Source organism: Rutilus rutilus (assembly GCF_951802725.1).
Source record: "Rutilus rutilus genome assembly, chromosome: 2".
Classification (NCBI taxonomy): Eukaryota; Metazoa; Chordata; class Actinopteri; order Cypriniformes; family Leuciscidae; genus Rutilus; species Rutilus rutilus.
Window position 1 is genome coordinate 22,261,153 of NC_140210.1, and position 15,508 is coordinate 22,276,660.

The 15,508-nt window shown below is 35.8% G+C and overlaps 1 protein-coding gene across 2 annotated transcripts; it reads right to left on the reverse strand.

Annotated features, from left to right (window-relative positions):
• Positions 1–1,026: 1,026 nt before the first annotated feature.
• Positions 1,027–15,466, reverse strand: tmod1 (tropomodulin 1). Of its 2 annotated transcripts, XM_084394000.1 has the most exons (11): positions 15,190–15,307; positions 14,146–14,347; positions 12,153–12,309; positions 11,378–11,494; positions 9,695–9,784; positions 8,315–8,445; positions 8,085–8,192; positions 4,329–4,472; positions 3,986–4,130; positions 3,395–3,500; positions 2,143–2,306 (listed from the first exon to the last, which is right to left on the reverse strand). In XM_084394000.1, exons 2-11 carry the CDS (start codon positions 14,260–14,262, stop codon positions 2,288–2,290), a joined length of 1,134 nt encoding a protein of 377 aa, XP_084250126.1. In that variant the 5' UTR covers positions 14,263–14,347; positions 15,190–15,307; the 3' UTR covers positions 2,143–2,287. The 2 variants fall into 2 exon arrangements, with proteins under 2 accessions (XP_084250127.1, XP_084250126.1); XM_084394001.1 differs by lacking the exon at positions 3,395–3,500 and having other exon boundaries at positions 1,027–2,306; positions 15,190–15,466.
• Positions 15,467–15,508: the final 42 nt, after the last annotated feature.

Sequence of the window (15,508 nt, forward strand, 5' to 3'; positions counted from 1 at the left end):
TAATGCCTTAATTAAAAAAATTAGGAAAAATCCAACCTTTAAGGACACCAGTTTTCTTTGTGAATGAATAATGTATCGTAAATAAATAAATGTTCTTCCTTAAAATACATGGTGCATAAGTGTGTACACCCCTATGTTAAATTCCCATAGAGGCAGGCAGATTTTTATTTTTAAGTATTTAAAAAAAATTTTTTTTAGGATACTATGCATCCTGATAAAGTTCCCTTGGCCTTTGGAATTAAAATAGCCCCACATCATCACATAGCATTCACCATACCTAGAGATTGGCATGGTTTTATTTCAGTTAGCCTAATAGCTAGTTTGATTTGCATTGAGAGATGATCTTATGGAAAGTGCCCCATGCCAATCTCTAGGTATGGTGAAGGCTATGTGATGATGTGGGGCTATTTTAATTCCAAAGGCCAAGGGAACTTTATCAGGATGCATAGTATCCTAAAAAAAAATTTTTTTAAATACTTAAAAATAAAAATCTGCCTGCCTCTATGGGAATTTAACATAGGGGTGTACACACTTATGCACCATGTATTTTAAGGAAGAACATTTATTTATTTACGATACATTATTCATTCACAAAGAAAATTGGTGTCCTTAAAGGTTGGATTTTTCCTAATTTTTTTAATTAAGGCATTAAGTTCAATTTCCAAAATATGATTTTTTATTCCTCTTTTTAGTCAACTTTAGCATGGGTGTATTCACTTATGCATAGCACTGTACATTTCCCAAAACATTTACTCTAAAAATGTGAGAAAATCAAAGCCATAAATCTAAACAAGTTAGCTTTCGGTAAGAATTTGTTTGTGCGCAACATTTCCAATAGATGAAATTCGTCTTTCGAACGAACATTTTTGACCATGAACAAGTGTGGCTATTTTTTTCAGGACCATTTAACCTTTTTGAATCATGTCCAGGATTTTTTGGTGTGTGTGTGTGTGTGTGTGTGTGTGTGTGTGTGTGTGTGTGTGTGTGTGTGTGTGTGTGTGTGTGTGTGTGTGTGTGTGTTCACACAACAAGTGCAAAAACCTTCACCAAGTTTCGTACCATTCTAATAAAGTAAAAAAAAAAAAAAGGACAACGTTACTTCGTGAGAGCAGGCATGGACAACAATACATATAGTTTTATGACAAGTTTTCTATTGTGTGTTATGATCCTCACTCAAGAGTAAAAAGCATTTGAGGAACACTACTAGAGGGAACACAGTCTACACGTCAATCAAATTCATTTTATAATAAGTGGTTATCATAGAAAGAGATTGTTAGTATAATAAAAGAGAGATATTATTGCTAATTGTGGAAAATGAAATACAGCTTGTCCTGAACATGAAAGATGATGTTTTCTCTCATCAAAAAAAGCATATAAAATCTATAAATAATTTCATAAATATGATGGAGAGGTGCCAATACATAGAGTTTGGATTTTGTGCTGCTTTCAGGTGACCAATAAAGGTACATTCATACTGACTTCGCAAAATGAATTCGCATTCATTTTCAATGTGAGTTGGTGATTTGAGGCGACAAATATGGACCAACAATGCACTTCCATTGGTATTCGCCGCATAGCGGAGCTCACATGATTCTACAGTCAAATGCGCATACTAGAAACCACAGTACAGTGACTTAACGACAAATTAACCAGTTGTTAAACATTTAAAGAGAGAAGAACATGTCAAAATTACAGCATATCCCCAAAACACACAGTAAAAACATGCTTCTATGCGACGTGCGTGAGGACTACCACTATAGTGAGAACTGAAGTGAGAACTCTCAAACTGGCCTGGAGAAGGCAAAACCACAGCTACAATCAGTCAAGTTGGAAGTTTGATGCACTTGGTGTGCATCCAAACACAGCAAAATGGCAGCCTTTAAGGTCAAACTGTTTACAGCAAGAAGATTATATCAGCCGAGAACATTGTGATAAACTGAGCGCCATTTTCATCTTTACTGCTTCCATCAACACAAGTAGGTGATTTTTCCCTACTAATGTTATGGCAGGTAGTTTACACATTTATAAAACGCTCTGGTAAACAGAGTGGTGTGGTACCTTCGGGTTTACAGATCTGGGGCTTTGAAAAAAAGCATTCTGAATTGAATAATTTTCTTTAGATGACCCTGTGGGTTACCTGTAAAAGGAACAGCAATGGAGGGAGGATATATGGGATGAGATGGGGTGTGATGTGATGTACAGTGTACTGGTGCAGGTCCCAGGCCATAGAGGGTTCTCCCGCGGCTGCTACACGTTTGTCCGACATTTAGGAAAGATGGGCCCTCCTTCAAGCCTTCTCTTTCTTACTGCACACACAAACAAAAAAGGGTGGATCACTTTTGAGATCATAAAAAAAGGTGACATACTTAGGAATTATACTTTCATTTATAACAGGTTCAATAATAAAGATTTTATGTTCTGCTTTGTTTTTACTTTTACTTGCCCTGTCAGAATTTTCACTAGCCCCACGTCATTTCTTTAAATTCTTAATGTTTTTTTATAAATAAAAGAAAACATTTAATAAATGTAAAAAAAAATCTAAACATTAAAAATAAAATAATGTGCTATAATAACTGCCATTTAAAACCATACTGTAACTGCAATAATGCTATGAATTCATACATGCTTTTTTTGCTGGAAAACAATACATTTCAGATTTCTTTTCTTCCAAGACTATTAAAGGACATTCTTACAATTTTTCATAAAAACTTTATGTTAGACATTGGGAAATCCTTATTGCATTTGTAGATACCACAGAGAGAAACTGGAAATTGCGATCAAAGGAATAGTTCACTCAATTAAAAGTGTAATTTGTATGGCTTCAAAAGACTTGAAATATAGCGCGGGTCAAATGGGCTTCTTTTATGGTGCTTTTTGGAGCTCAAAAGCTCCAGTCCCCAATTACTTTTATTGAGGCATTCTGTTCATTCTTCTTTTAAAGAAAGCCATATACGTTTGGAAAAATAATCATAATTTGGGGAGAACTATTCCTTAAAGAAAAAGCTCTGCATGCACAGCAAGCCAGAGGCCATTTTCAATAATGTTTATGTAGATGTGGCATCAGAATACTCTCTCTATGCAAAAGAAAGTAAAGACTAAACCTGAAAACCTGAAGACAAGCCATCTGACAGTCGGACAAACAGCACAACACAACAGCACAGACGAACAAAACGACCAAGAAACAACCAGATAATGAAACAGACAGGTTTTGAATTCACTTTGATGGAGGGAAATGCAGTAGGTGAGATGCTGAAGCGGCAGAAGGGAGCTTGAAGAAAAGTATAAAAGTTCATAACGATCCAGAGACTTGAGGTATTGCGAAAAGGCTAAAATAAGAGCAAAAAGACAGCAGGTAGTGCCCAGAGGAAGAGAAGGAGGGCAAGACTCTGTTTACTTGGGTTTTGATGTGAACTTGAACTTTTTACAGAAGGCTCTTTCCAGCTCAGGGACCGACAGAGTGAATGTGATCGCGCCATCTGCGTCCGACCGAACTACACGTGCTGTAAATACATACATGGCATGAACACACCAATACTTACACTACCATTCAAAAGATTCGGGCCAGTAAGACGATTTTTTAAAGACATTAATACTTTAAGGAAGGCTGCATTAAATTGATAAAAAGTGACATTTTTATTTCAAATAAATGCTGTTCTTTTTTCGATTCATCAAAGTATCCAGAATTTTGTTTTTTTATCATGGTTTCCACAAAAATATTAAGCAGCACAACGGTTTTCAACATTAATAATAATATGACATGTCAACTTTGCCATCAATTGTAATAAGATTTCACAATATTGCCGTTTGTACTGCATGTTTAACCAAATAAATGTAGCTTCGGTAAGCATAAGAGACTTCTTAAAAAAAAAAAAAAAAATTTTTTAACTGCTTTGTACCCATTTCAGCACATCCAGCACACAAACACACGTGTGCACACACACACAAAACAACAATCAATGACAGCATCAGAGCGTGTATTTCTTACCAAGGTCATTGTTGCTCATCATGGCATTAGATCCACGCAAGCGTGGGCCCTGCTGGGTGAAATGGTATCCGAATTTCAACAGAGTAGTGTTCTTCTCCAAAATGTTAGCTATCTCCATCTCAACCTTATTACCCAAAGGCTGGCTCTGTATCACACATACACAGATGATATACATGTAAGATATAAATACAGAATATAATGCAATAACTCTTTTAAAGAAGTTCTACCACTTGGCTTCATTTGCCCCTCCATCATCATTACCTTCAGACTGAACCCCTGACCTCATCGATAATGGCTCAGACCTTTATAAAACTTAATTATGTGTATAAGTGTGTGAGCATACCTGGTTGTCAATCTTTAGCTCCTGCAGTGTAGTGTTGCTCTTTAAGGATTCCACGAGTGCCAGAATTCCAGCTCCAGTAATGAAGTTTGACTCCACGTTTAGACTCTTCAGAATGGTGTTCACTTTCAGCATGTCTGCTAGTGCCTGTGAACCAAACAACATTACACGTTTAATATCGACACTACCGTTCGAAAGTTTGGGCTCAGTAAGATTTTTTATGGTGTTTGAAAGAAGTCTTTTATGCTCACCAAGACTGCATTTATTTGATCTAAAATATAGTAAAAACTGTAAAATTGTGAAATATTATTACAATGTTTTTTGTTTTTTTCTATTTTAATATATTTTAAAATGTAATTTAATCCTGTGATGACAAAGCTGAATTTAGCATTATTTCTCCAGACTTCAGAGTCACATGATCCTTTGGAAATATTCCTTCATTCTAATATACTGATTTGGTGCTTGGGTAACATCTCTTATTATAAGCACATTTAAAAATGTGTAATCATATTTTTTAATATTAATATTAAAAATATTCTTATTATTTTCTTAATATTTTTGAGAATTTTTATTATATATATATATATATATATATATATATATATATATATATATATACACACACACAAAAAACTGAATTCTTTGCTGAATAAAAATAAAATGTGTGTGTATACCATATATATATATATATATATATATATATATATATATATATATATATATATATATATATATATATAACATGGCTTGGTTGAATTCTAATGTAGAATGCGGTATATATATATATACAGTGCTATGCATAAGTGAATACACCCATGCTAAAGTTGACTAAAAAGAGGAATAAAAAAATCATATTTTGGAAATTGAACTTAATGCCTTAATTAAAAAAATTAGGAAAAATCCAACCTTTAAGGACACCAATTTTCTTTGTGCATGAATAATGTATCGTAAATAAATAAATGTTCTTCCTTAAAATACATGGTGCATAAGTGTGTACACCCCTATGTTAAATTCCCATAGAGGCAGGCAGATTTTTATTTTTAAGTATTTAAAAAAAAAAAAATTAGGATACTATGCATCCTGATAAAGTTCCCTTGGCCTTTGGAATTAAAATAGCCCCACATCATCACATAGCATTCACCATACCTAGAGATTGGCATGGGGTACTTTCCATAAGATCATCTCTCAATGCAAATCAAACTAGCTATTAGGCTAACTGAAATAAAACCATGCCAATCTCTAGGTATGGTGAATGCTATGTGATGATGTGGGGCTATTTTAATTCCAAAGGTCAAGGGAACTTTATCAGGATGCATAGTATCCTAAAAAAAATAAAATAATAATAATTAAAAATAAAAATCTGCCTGCCTCTATGGGAATTTAACATAGGGGTGTACACACTTATGCACCATGTATTTTAAGGAAGAACATTTATTTATTTACGATACATTATTCATTCACAAAGAAAATTGGTGTCCTTAAAGGTTGGATTTTTCCTAATTTTTTTAATTAAGGCATTAAGTTCAATTTCCAAAATATGATTTTTTATTCCTCTTTTTAGTCAACTTTAGCATGGGTGTATTCACTTATGCATAGCACTGTATATATATATATATATATATATATATATATATATGTAAGGGATAATGTAGAGCGAGGCGGTTGTTATAGCGAATACAACCCCGACAGGCTGATCAGGACCCCGAGCGTCGGGGTCTTGAATCAGCCTGAAAGGGTTGTATTCGCTATAACAACCGCCTCGCTCTACATCAGTGGTTCTCAACTCCAGTCCTCGGGACCCACTGCTCTGCACATTTTGTATGTCTCCCTTATTTAAACACACCTGAATCAGATCATCAGCTCATTAGGAGAGACTCCATGAACTGAACTGAGTGTGTCAGATAAGAGAGACATACAAAATGTGCAGAGCAGCGGGTCCTGAGGACTGGAGTTGAGAACCACTGCTCTACATTATCCCGCTTATTACATGGCTACGGTAGCCAGGCTACCTACCAAATAAATCAATAATTTGACACAAAATATTGATTTAAAAAGGAGTTTATTGATTTAAAAACGAAAGTTTATTGATTGTATTGCTTCCGCTAAAGAAAATAGTCCATTCCGTCTCTACGGTTAGAATCCTGCGTCCATAGCAACGCTCTGTTTTCCATGGCAACGGTGTGTTATACTTAGCAGCGATCTGTTATCAAGAAATAACAGACCGCATTCTACATTAGAATTCAACCAAGCCATGTAATAAATATATATATTTATAAATATATATATACACATACATACACACACTCACCTAAAGGATTATTAGGAACACCATACTAATACTGTGTTTGACCCCCTTTCGCCTTCAGAACTGCCTTAATTCTACGTGGCATTGATTCAACAAGGTGCTGAAAGCATTCTTTAGAAATGTTGGCCCATATTGATAGGATAGCATCTTGCAGTTGATGGAGATTTGTGGGATGCACATCCAGGGCACGAAGCTCCCATTCCACCACATCCCAAAGATGCTCTATTGGGTTGAGATCTGGTGACTGTGGGGGCCATTTTAGTACAGTGAACTCATTGTCATGTTCAAGAAACCAATTTGAAATGATTCGAGCTTTGTGACACGGTGCATTATCCTGCTGGAAGTAGCCATCAGAGGATGGGTACATGGTGGTCATAAAAGGATGGACATGGTCAGAAACAATGCTCAGGTAGGCCGTGGCATTTAAACGATGCCCAATTGGCACTAAGGGGCCTAAAGTGTGCCAAGAAAACATCCCCCACACCATTACACCACCACCACCAGCCTGCACAGTGGTAACAAGGCATGATGGATCCATGTTCTCATTCTGTTTACGCCAAATTCTGACTCTACCATCTGAATGTCTCAACAGAAATCGAGACTCATCAGACCAGGCAACAATTTTCCAGTCTTCAACTGTCCAATTTTGGAGAGCTCGTGCAAATTGTAGCCTCTTTTTCCTATTTGTAGTGGAGATGAGTGGTACCCGGTGGGGTCTTCTGCTGTTGTAGCCCATCCGCCTCAAGGTTGTGCGTGTTGTGGCTTCACAAATGCTTTGCTGCATACCTCGGTTGTAACGAGTGGTTATTTCAGTCAAAGTTGCTCTTCTATCAGCTTGAATCAGTCGGCCCATTCTCCTCTGACCTCTAGCATCAACAAGGCATTTTCGCCCACAGGACTGCCGCATACTGGAAGTTCTTCCCTTTTCACACCATTCTTTGTAAACCCTAGAAATGGTTGTGCGTGAAAATCCCAGTAACTGAGCTGATTGTGAAATACTCAGACCGGCCCGTCTGGCACCAACAACCATGCCACGCTCAAAATTGCTTAAATCACCTTTCTTTCCCATTCTGACATTCAGTTTGGAGTTCAGGAGATTGTCTTGACCAGGACCACACCCCTAAATGCATTGAAGCAACTGCCATGTGATTGGTTGATTAGATAATTGCTGCATTAATGAGAAATTGAACAGGTGTTCCTAATAATCCTTTAGGTGAGTGTATATATATATATATATATATATATATATATATATATATATACACACTCATTAAGTATTACAATAATGTATTAAGTAAGGATTAAGTATTACAATAATGTGTACAATAATTGTCATGGGTCACAATTCCAAAAAGGAATTCCAGGGTGCATTTTCTTTATGGAAAATATAATTTCTTATTTGAAATTATTTGAAAAATCTAAACTTTGAGAATGAGCGTGCTTCTTTAACTCACAAAGGCTACAGGATCATTACTTCTGGTGCCAACGATGCTCAGGCGCTCCACAACACTGTTCCCTTTAAGAGCTTCAGCATACGCTTTCAAAGTTGGGATTGGAATATTCTACATATCACCAGAAAGAAAAAGAAAAACATAACAGGGCAAACCATCAAAACGGCAGGCTAGCAGACACATAAAAACACACTATTTAACAGAAAGTATAAATAAAAGAGTGAAACTGGCACCTTGATGTTATTTAGGTTGACCTCAATAAGATCTGGATCATTGCTTTTGATTCTCTGTAGTGTTTCCTCTACATCTGTGTCATTGGGCTGTTCATCTGGCACTGGCTTATACTGAGTGCACTGGATTACACCTGTGTTTATAATACAACTCTAAATTACAACAAATCATGTGGTTCAGTGCCAGATATAACACAATACTATATCACACGGCACACACCTATTTAATGTGATCCCAAACCACATTACAGATGTATGGGTTTGCATTACATTTATTTACATTTTTCATATATGTATTTGGCAGACACTTTTATCCAAACTGACAATGCATTCAAGATTCAAATTGTGTTCTACTGTTTGAGTAACAGGAATACTTTACAGAATTAAATATCAAACTAAGTTGAATTTATTTTCTCTCTACCTGAAGAGAAGCTGGTTAAAATTATTTGCAAAAATGTCCTTTAAAAAATGAAAGGTTGAGCATAATTTGTTTGTAGATGCCACATGGTTTGATATTTTGCATTTGACATGTTTAAAGGTGCAGTGTAAAAAATGTTTGCAATTTTTACAGAAAGAAATACTGTAAAAACGGCTATAGTAAAACATTTTAATTGGTTGACTACGGTACCTTTCCATATACGGAGAAAAACTGTACATGGTTTAACATTACACATTACATACACCGCATAGATATTTTACTTCTTATTTTTGTAATCAGTAATGTACATTAGTGTGTTTCAAATGATATTTTATGTCATTTAGTTCATGTTTATTGCATTATATTAGCATCAAGTGTGTTACCCTGATGGTGATTTGTCTTTGTACGTATGACCCTGTGCACCGTCTATGTCAGCATTGACCATGTTTTAAGAACAGGCCACTTACGATGAACTGATTCATATGGCTTTCTATTGTGCCACCTGTATTATTGTGGTGGTTATTGATACATTTAAAGGTAAAAAGGCAGATTTTGGTAGTTAAAGTAGTTAAGTTAACATTATATCACTTAATGGTTATAAGTTGTATACAGGCATCCCTGTAAAACTGGAAACATTTTCACAGTATTTTTTACGGGGAATTACTGTCAACCACAGCTGCCAGTTATTTGAATTTAACAGGATTTATTTTCTTTCTTTTTTACAGTGTGCCTTAAGTTTCCAAGCAGTTTCAACCTAACTTTATCCAATATACTATAATATATAACTTGTACTAATATATATAATATGTAACTTGTATTTTACAGTTACTTCTGATTAAAGAATATAATGCAAACACAAACAAATACTAATGCAAAAAACTTGATTGATCACAAACAATAATCAGACAAATATAAAGCTTCAAACCAGACAAAACCATTACAGGATAAGTGCTGCATTCACTTACTGTTCAAACCCTGTTTGTTGACGATAGTACTGCTGGCCAGTGCTTCATAATACTGCTGGTTGCTCATCAGTGTGTGCATGCCCAAGATGGCTGCAGCAATAGAAAAAGATTTTCTAATTTATATATATGATCCTCTGAATGAAACAGGCAGTGTTTGCTATTTATGACTTGCTCATGTAAATCATGTGTAAAATCATGTTTTCCAAGGTATCAACTGAAAATCATTCACATTTACCTGACGAAAATATCTCAAGCAGAACAGCAATGGCATCAAATTAACTAGACTTTAACCAAAATAAAATCGCAAGGATCGCAAAACATCTAAATAGCAAGTCAAGAGGAAAGTACAATTTAAGAGTCGGGAATGTATGCTGCATCTGACAGTTGACCATGGGCCAAAGACAACTGAACTAACCTCATTCCCATATGAAGCTGTAACCGGTCTGTACACATAAGATGTTCAGACTGTTAGGCCAAGTCCTTAAATCCTGCTGTTTTTGAAACATGATCCCAAAGGGGGAAAAAAACAATTGACCTCATTTTTAGGGAAACCACTCCATCATGTTAAATGGGAGTAGAGTAGCTGACAGTGGAGAGGGTTTTTTTTTTTTTTTTTTGCCAGCAGAAAAACTTTGTTCCCCTTTTTTGGTAGCCAAGTGTCCTTAGTGCACAAGGATGAGTCATTGTTATGAACTCAAACTTGCATACGCAGTTTCAGGAACTAACACATGAATGCTTCACGTAAAGGACTAATTCACTTAAAAAATTTCAAATTAATAATTTACCCTGTTGTTCTAAATCTGTATGATTTTGTTTCTTCATGAAACACAAAACAAGAAATTTTGAAGAATGTTCATGCTGCCCTTTCCTGTACCAGCTGAAGTATACAGTGGAGAGGGAAAGGAAAGGAAAGGAAAGGAAAGGAAAGGAAAGGAAAGGAAAGGAAAGGAAAGGAAAGGAAAGGAAAGGAAAGGAAAGGAAAGGAAAGGAAAGGAAAGGAAAGGAAAGGAAAGGAAAGGAAAGGAAAGGAAAGGAAAGGAAAGGAAAGGAAAGGAAAGTTAAATATGGAACATCATGACTACTACAAGATAACAGTTTTCATTTTTGGTTAAAGCAACCTTGAAATAACACTTAAATCATCATGCAGATAACATAATATGCTGAACATCCCATGCAAATATTCAGCTAATGTATAAGAAACATTCTGGAAATGTTAGAGCAGCACACAATGTTGCAGATTAACCTACTGGAGTGATCCGTGGCTTAGAAACGGTGGAGCAGGGGAGAGGACAGAGAGAATTAGGAATGAAGATGTGAAAATGGAGTGGAGAGGACTAAAGGACAGACCAGACAGAGGCACATCGTGAGATAGACACACACAGAGGAGGTTCAAATTAGTCAGTGAAATTACAGATGGATTGACTCTTGAATATGAATTAATATTGAAATTAGTGAACTGAATTTGATTATGCCTTAATAAAGATTAAGTGAGGTTACAAAATAACAGTAAAAACTGGATTCTTTCAAATCCATTACGGATTATGTGCATACCCATATAAAGTCCGAATTATATATTTATTTTAAAAATACAATTTCATAATTACATTTATAAAATGGTGTCTTGGATTCAAAAAAGCATAGTCTACTACATACAGGAATTAAATTGGTAATATAACACTGTACCTGCTATATCGCACAATTCTGCATCAGTTGCACTAGATAGCGCCTCTTCTAGTTCAGGCTCCAGAGTGACATCTTCAAGGATAGGGTCCACTTTTGTCTTTGGCTCCCACACTTTTCCTACATACACACATACACAAACAGAGAGTGAGGGAAAAATGCCTTCATGTCCTACATGTGCCGTCATTTCAAAATCATGATTTTGCCCCCAAAAAACTAATTTCAAAATGTCATTATACTTTTAAATAAAGGAGACAATACCTTCAGTGAAAAACAAGTTTGATGCATAAATGAGACCGAGACATGGGGGGAAAAAAATTGAATAGAGATTGGAAGAAAATGAAGACAAATAAAAAGTAAATACCACTTGTGAACAATGTAACTGTGTATCATTTCTAGCTGTAATTTCATCATGTTATGCAAAACGAGTAAAATACAAACTGTGTACGGTATGAATCTTTCATTTAGATGTTCATTTAGATGTGAATATAAATGTGACATTTTTATTAGTTGAACAAAATAGTTTGTTGTTCATTTAAAATGCCATTTCACTACAAAATGTCATTTCACTACAAAATGTCAAACACAAAGCTGAAAAGTCAGTCTAATGGCAATATTTATAACTTTCAGGTTAAAGAGAGAGGGGAAAAAAAATGACAGAACTTCTGTGATGTACAGTACATGTTACACACTGTTGGACATTATTAATGGACAAATTACAAACTATTGAAAGTATAAAAAGAGTTTCTAAAAGTTCTAAATGCAAGTCGCTTCTGACCTCTTTTCTCGCCAGTGTAGGGAACAAGATCATCTCGGTCTGGATGTTCTTTGGCTTGTTTCTCCAGGTGAGCTAGAAGGTCATCTCTCTGGAACGTTCCGGTCGGAGATTTCTTAGTCTGATCCCTCTGTCTATATCCTGCTGGCAACAGTGCGTTCTGAAAACAATACAATTCATAAAACATTAGTTTTGTCATCAAACTTTCATAAAAAGCGCACAGAATGTTAGGACCATCACTTTACCTAAGTACAGTCACAGGAACCAGTTTCCATCAATTTCCGTCTTTTGCAACTATTTGATACAGGTTTTATTAGATGAAGAATGTGCACCTAACCCAGGTTTTCTAACTTTCAACCACATACTGAAAAGGCAAACTCCATCACCGCCTGAAACAGTGAGCAATGATAACATTCTTTTAAGTCAGGGCCTATCAGCCCATATCCACAAAAAAGGGCCGCAGAGCTAAAGGGGGGGGGATGTCAACGTATCTGCATGTTAAATGTGATAGAATCCAGAACACACAGCATTTCAAAGAGAACTCAGAGAGAACAGAACTTTATACGGCACCTCAGTATTGTTTATTCTTAGCGCAGGTAAAATTGAGCAAATGGAGACAAATTAATTCTAAAGTGACATTTAAAATCATTAAAGTAGAGATTTCCACTGCTAAATTTATAGCACAATTTAGTGTTTCGGGAAAAGGCTCGGCTTTGGTGGAGAATGTTTATTTTTGTTACATGTGAACGGATTAACTTTTGTTCCAGCACCAGTATTTATGGTAAACTTCTGCACCTCTGGCTGAACATCTCAGTAAGGGAGAAGAAATTCTCTTTTCCCTCTTCTCTGTTGCTGAACATTTATCCTACGTCTGTGTCTAAATCTGTCAAGAAGTGCTTAGATGCTGGAGTGAAACCAGATTCCTGAAGAGAAAATAAAAAAAAACTGTGGTCTGAGTGAGAAAAAGAACACTATCAACAGAGAGAACCACAGCCTTACGACAGTGGATTCCCTTAAAAACACTACTGCAATACAATACAGCACACACAAACCAATGTAAAACAACACACACGAACCACTGTAAAACAACACACACAAACCACTGTAAAACAACACAGTCCTGTCAAACTGACTCCACCATGATAGTCTAAACTCAGAAACGTCAAAGTCCAGACAAACAAACAAAACAAAAAACAAATATAAAGGGCTTCTCAAACAAAAATGGCATTGAAACAACAATGTCCAACACCAAACAAAACATAATGGGCTACAACACAGTCCAAAATAAAACAACACAGTGCAGTCAAACAAACACCATTACACAAACAAGTCGAACAAACACTAAGAAATAAAGTCCACACAAACATAACAGACTAGGTAGCAATACAATGCACTAAAAAAAACACAATTATGCGTGATAGAAAATAGTCTAGCAAACAAACATGACTATGAATGAAACAACACAGTCCAGACAAACAAAAACACAAAATAAAGTTTACTTCTTAAACAATAATGGCACTGAAAAACAATCTTCAACACCAAATAAAACAAAAATGGGATATAACACAGTCCGGTCAAACAAATACCATTACACACACACACACACACACACACACACACACACACACACAAAACAGTCCACCCAAACAAATAACACCAGGAAACAACACAGTCCAGTCAAACTAATCAGACTAGGTAGCAAAAGGCCGGTCAAACAAACTCCCTTATACATAAAAAAAACAACAAAAAAAAAACAGTCCAGACAAACAATCACCTCTAGGAAACAACACAATCAAGACAAGTAGTCCAGACAAACAAACAACAATCCCGCCACACAACTTCATAGTTTTCAGTGCCAAAGCAGTACTTAAAAGTCAAAATACAAAAATTACAGAAGGCAACTAAACTATGTGAGCACATTTATGAATTGTGTGCAAATTCATGCAGCTTTTAAGGTCGAATGTGAGATGTTTCACCTTAATTTAAATGCACTTACATCAGGATCAAGCTCTTCAAGTTCATCCTCAAGTCTCCTGAGCTCCTCTTCACTGAGCTTCTGCAAGAGCTCATCCTCATCCACATCCCGGTACTTCTCCATCTCTTTACGGAACATGACGAATAAGATAAAAGGGAAGAAGAGGACAGAAGAAAAGAAAAAAGAGAGAGGCAGGAACAGTTGAGCCCCCCAACCACAGGACCTTGGTGAAGACAAGAGAGAAAGATCCATAATTAGGCCTATTCTAAATTCAAAGTTTATGATTTTCTACAGTATTTAAGTGGATTATTCTAGACAAATTCAAATCATATGGGTTATGGAGAGCACAGGTGTACTTCCTATTAACTGAGGACACACTATGCTAACATTGGACAATCAGAAAATGCACATATTTTGTCTTAACTTTGGACAGTATCTGCTCTGCTTTTTAAAACTTAAACGTTTGAATGTCTCTGTGCAAAATGTTTTACCTATGCTTGCTTTTTTAAAATGCATGCTAGTTTTATATATATATATATATATATATATACATATACATATAATATATATACATATACACATACACATTATGATCTTAAACAACAGATAAATTGAGCATATTATAATAATATATCTTATGAGAAAGTAAAACTGAAGACTGGCCTCTGCTCTTTGGACCATTTCCATTGTCCTTGGTAAATTCAATATAGACAAGGACATTGACCATCACGCTATAATGCAAATTTATTATTAACATACTGCCTCTAGTTTAGGTTTCCCAAATCAATAAACTAGTTATTATATACACACTTCCAGACAGCTCCTCAAACAAATTGTTTTCCACTTCAGTAAATAAAACTACAATTAGTGATCTCTGAATAAAGTTGTGTTGGTTTCATATACATAACTTTTGACATTTGAACCGCAAGCTTAATCATTAATCAAAAATAATCTATAATCTCCGAGCTTCATCTGTCCCGTTAAATGCGTATTTGTATGTTTCATGGCTCTATGCAATGATGAAAACAAAGCGTTAGTGCCGGAGAGTCTATCATTCTCACTTACTTCAGACAGCGCTTATCCCACACTATATATAGCGCATGTGACAGCTGAATACTTTGACCAGATATGGTTTCTTTTCGGAGCCGCTATTTCACACAAATGTGCTGCTACCTCAAGCAATGATTTCTCAAATCCAAGGTTCATAGAAGATCAACGCCTGACACGGCGGAGAAAGTCCAAATATTAAAAGTAGTCGCTGCTCGAGCCTTCTTTCAAAAAGTCCAGTAGTCGGTGGCGATCAAAGAGTTTCCACAAACCCGGAGTAGCGCAGATATTCGCCCCGCCCAACGCGTAGACCTGGCAATCACTGACGCCATTCATC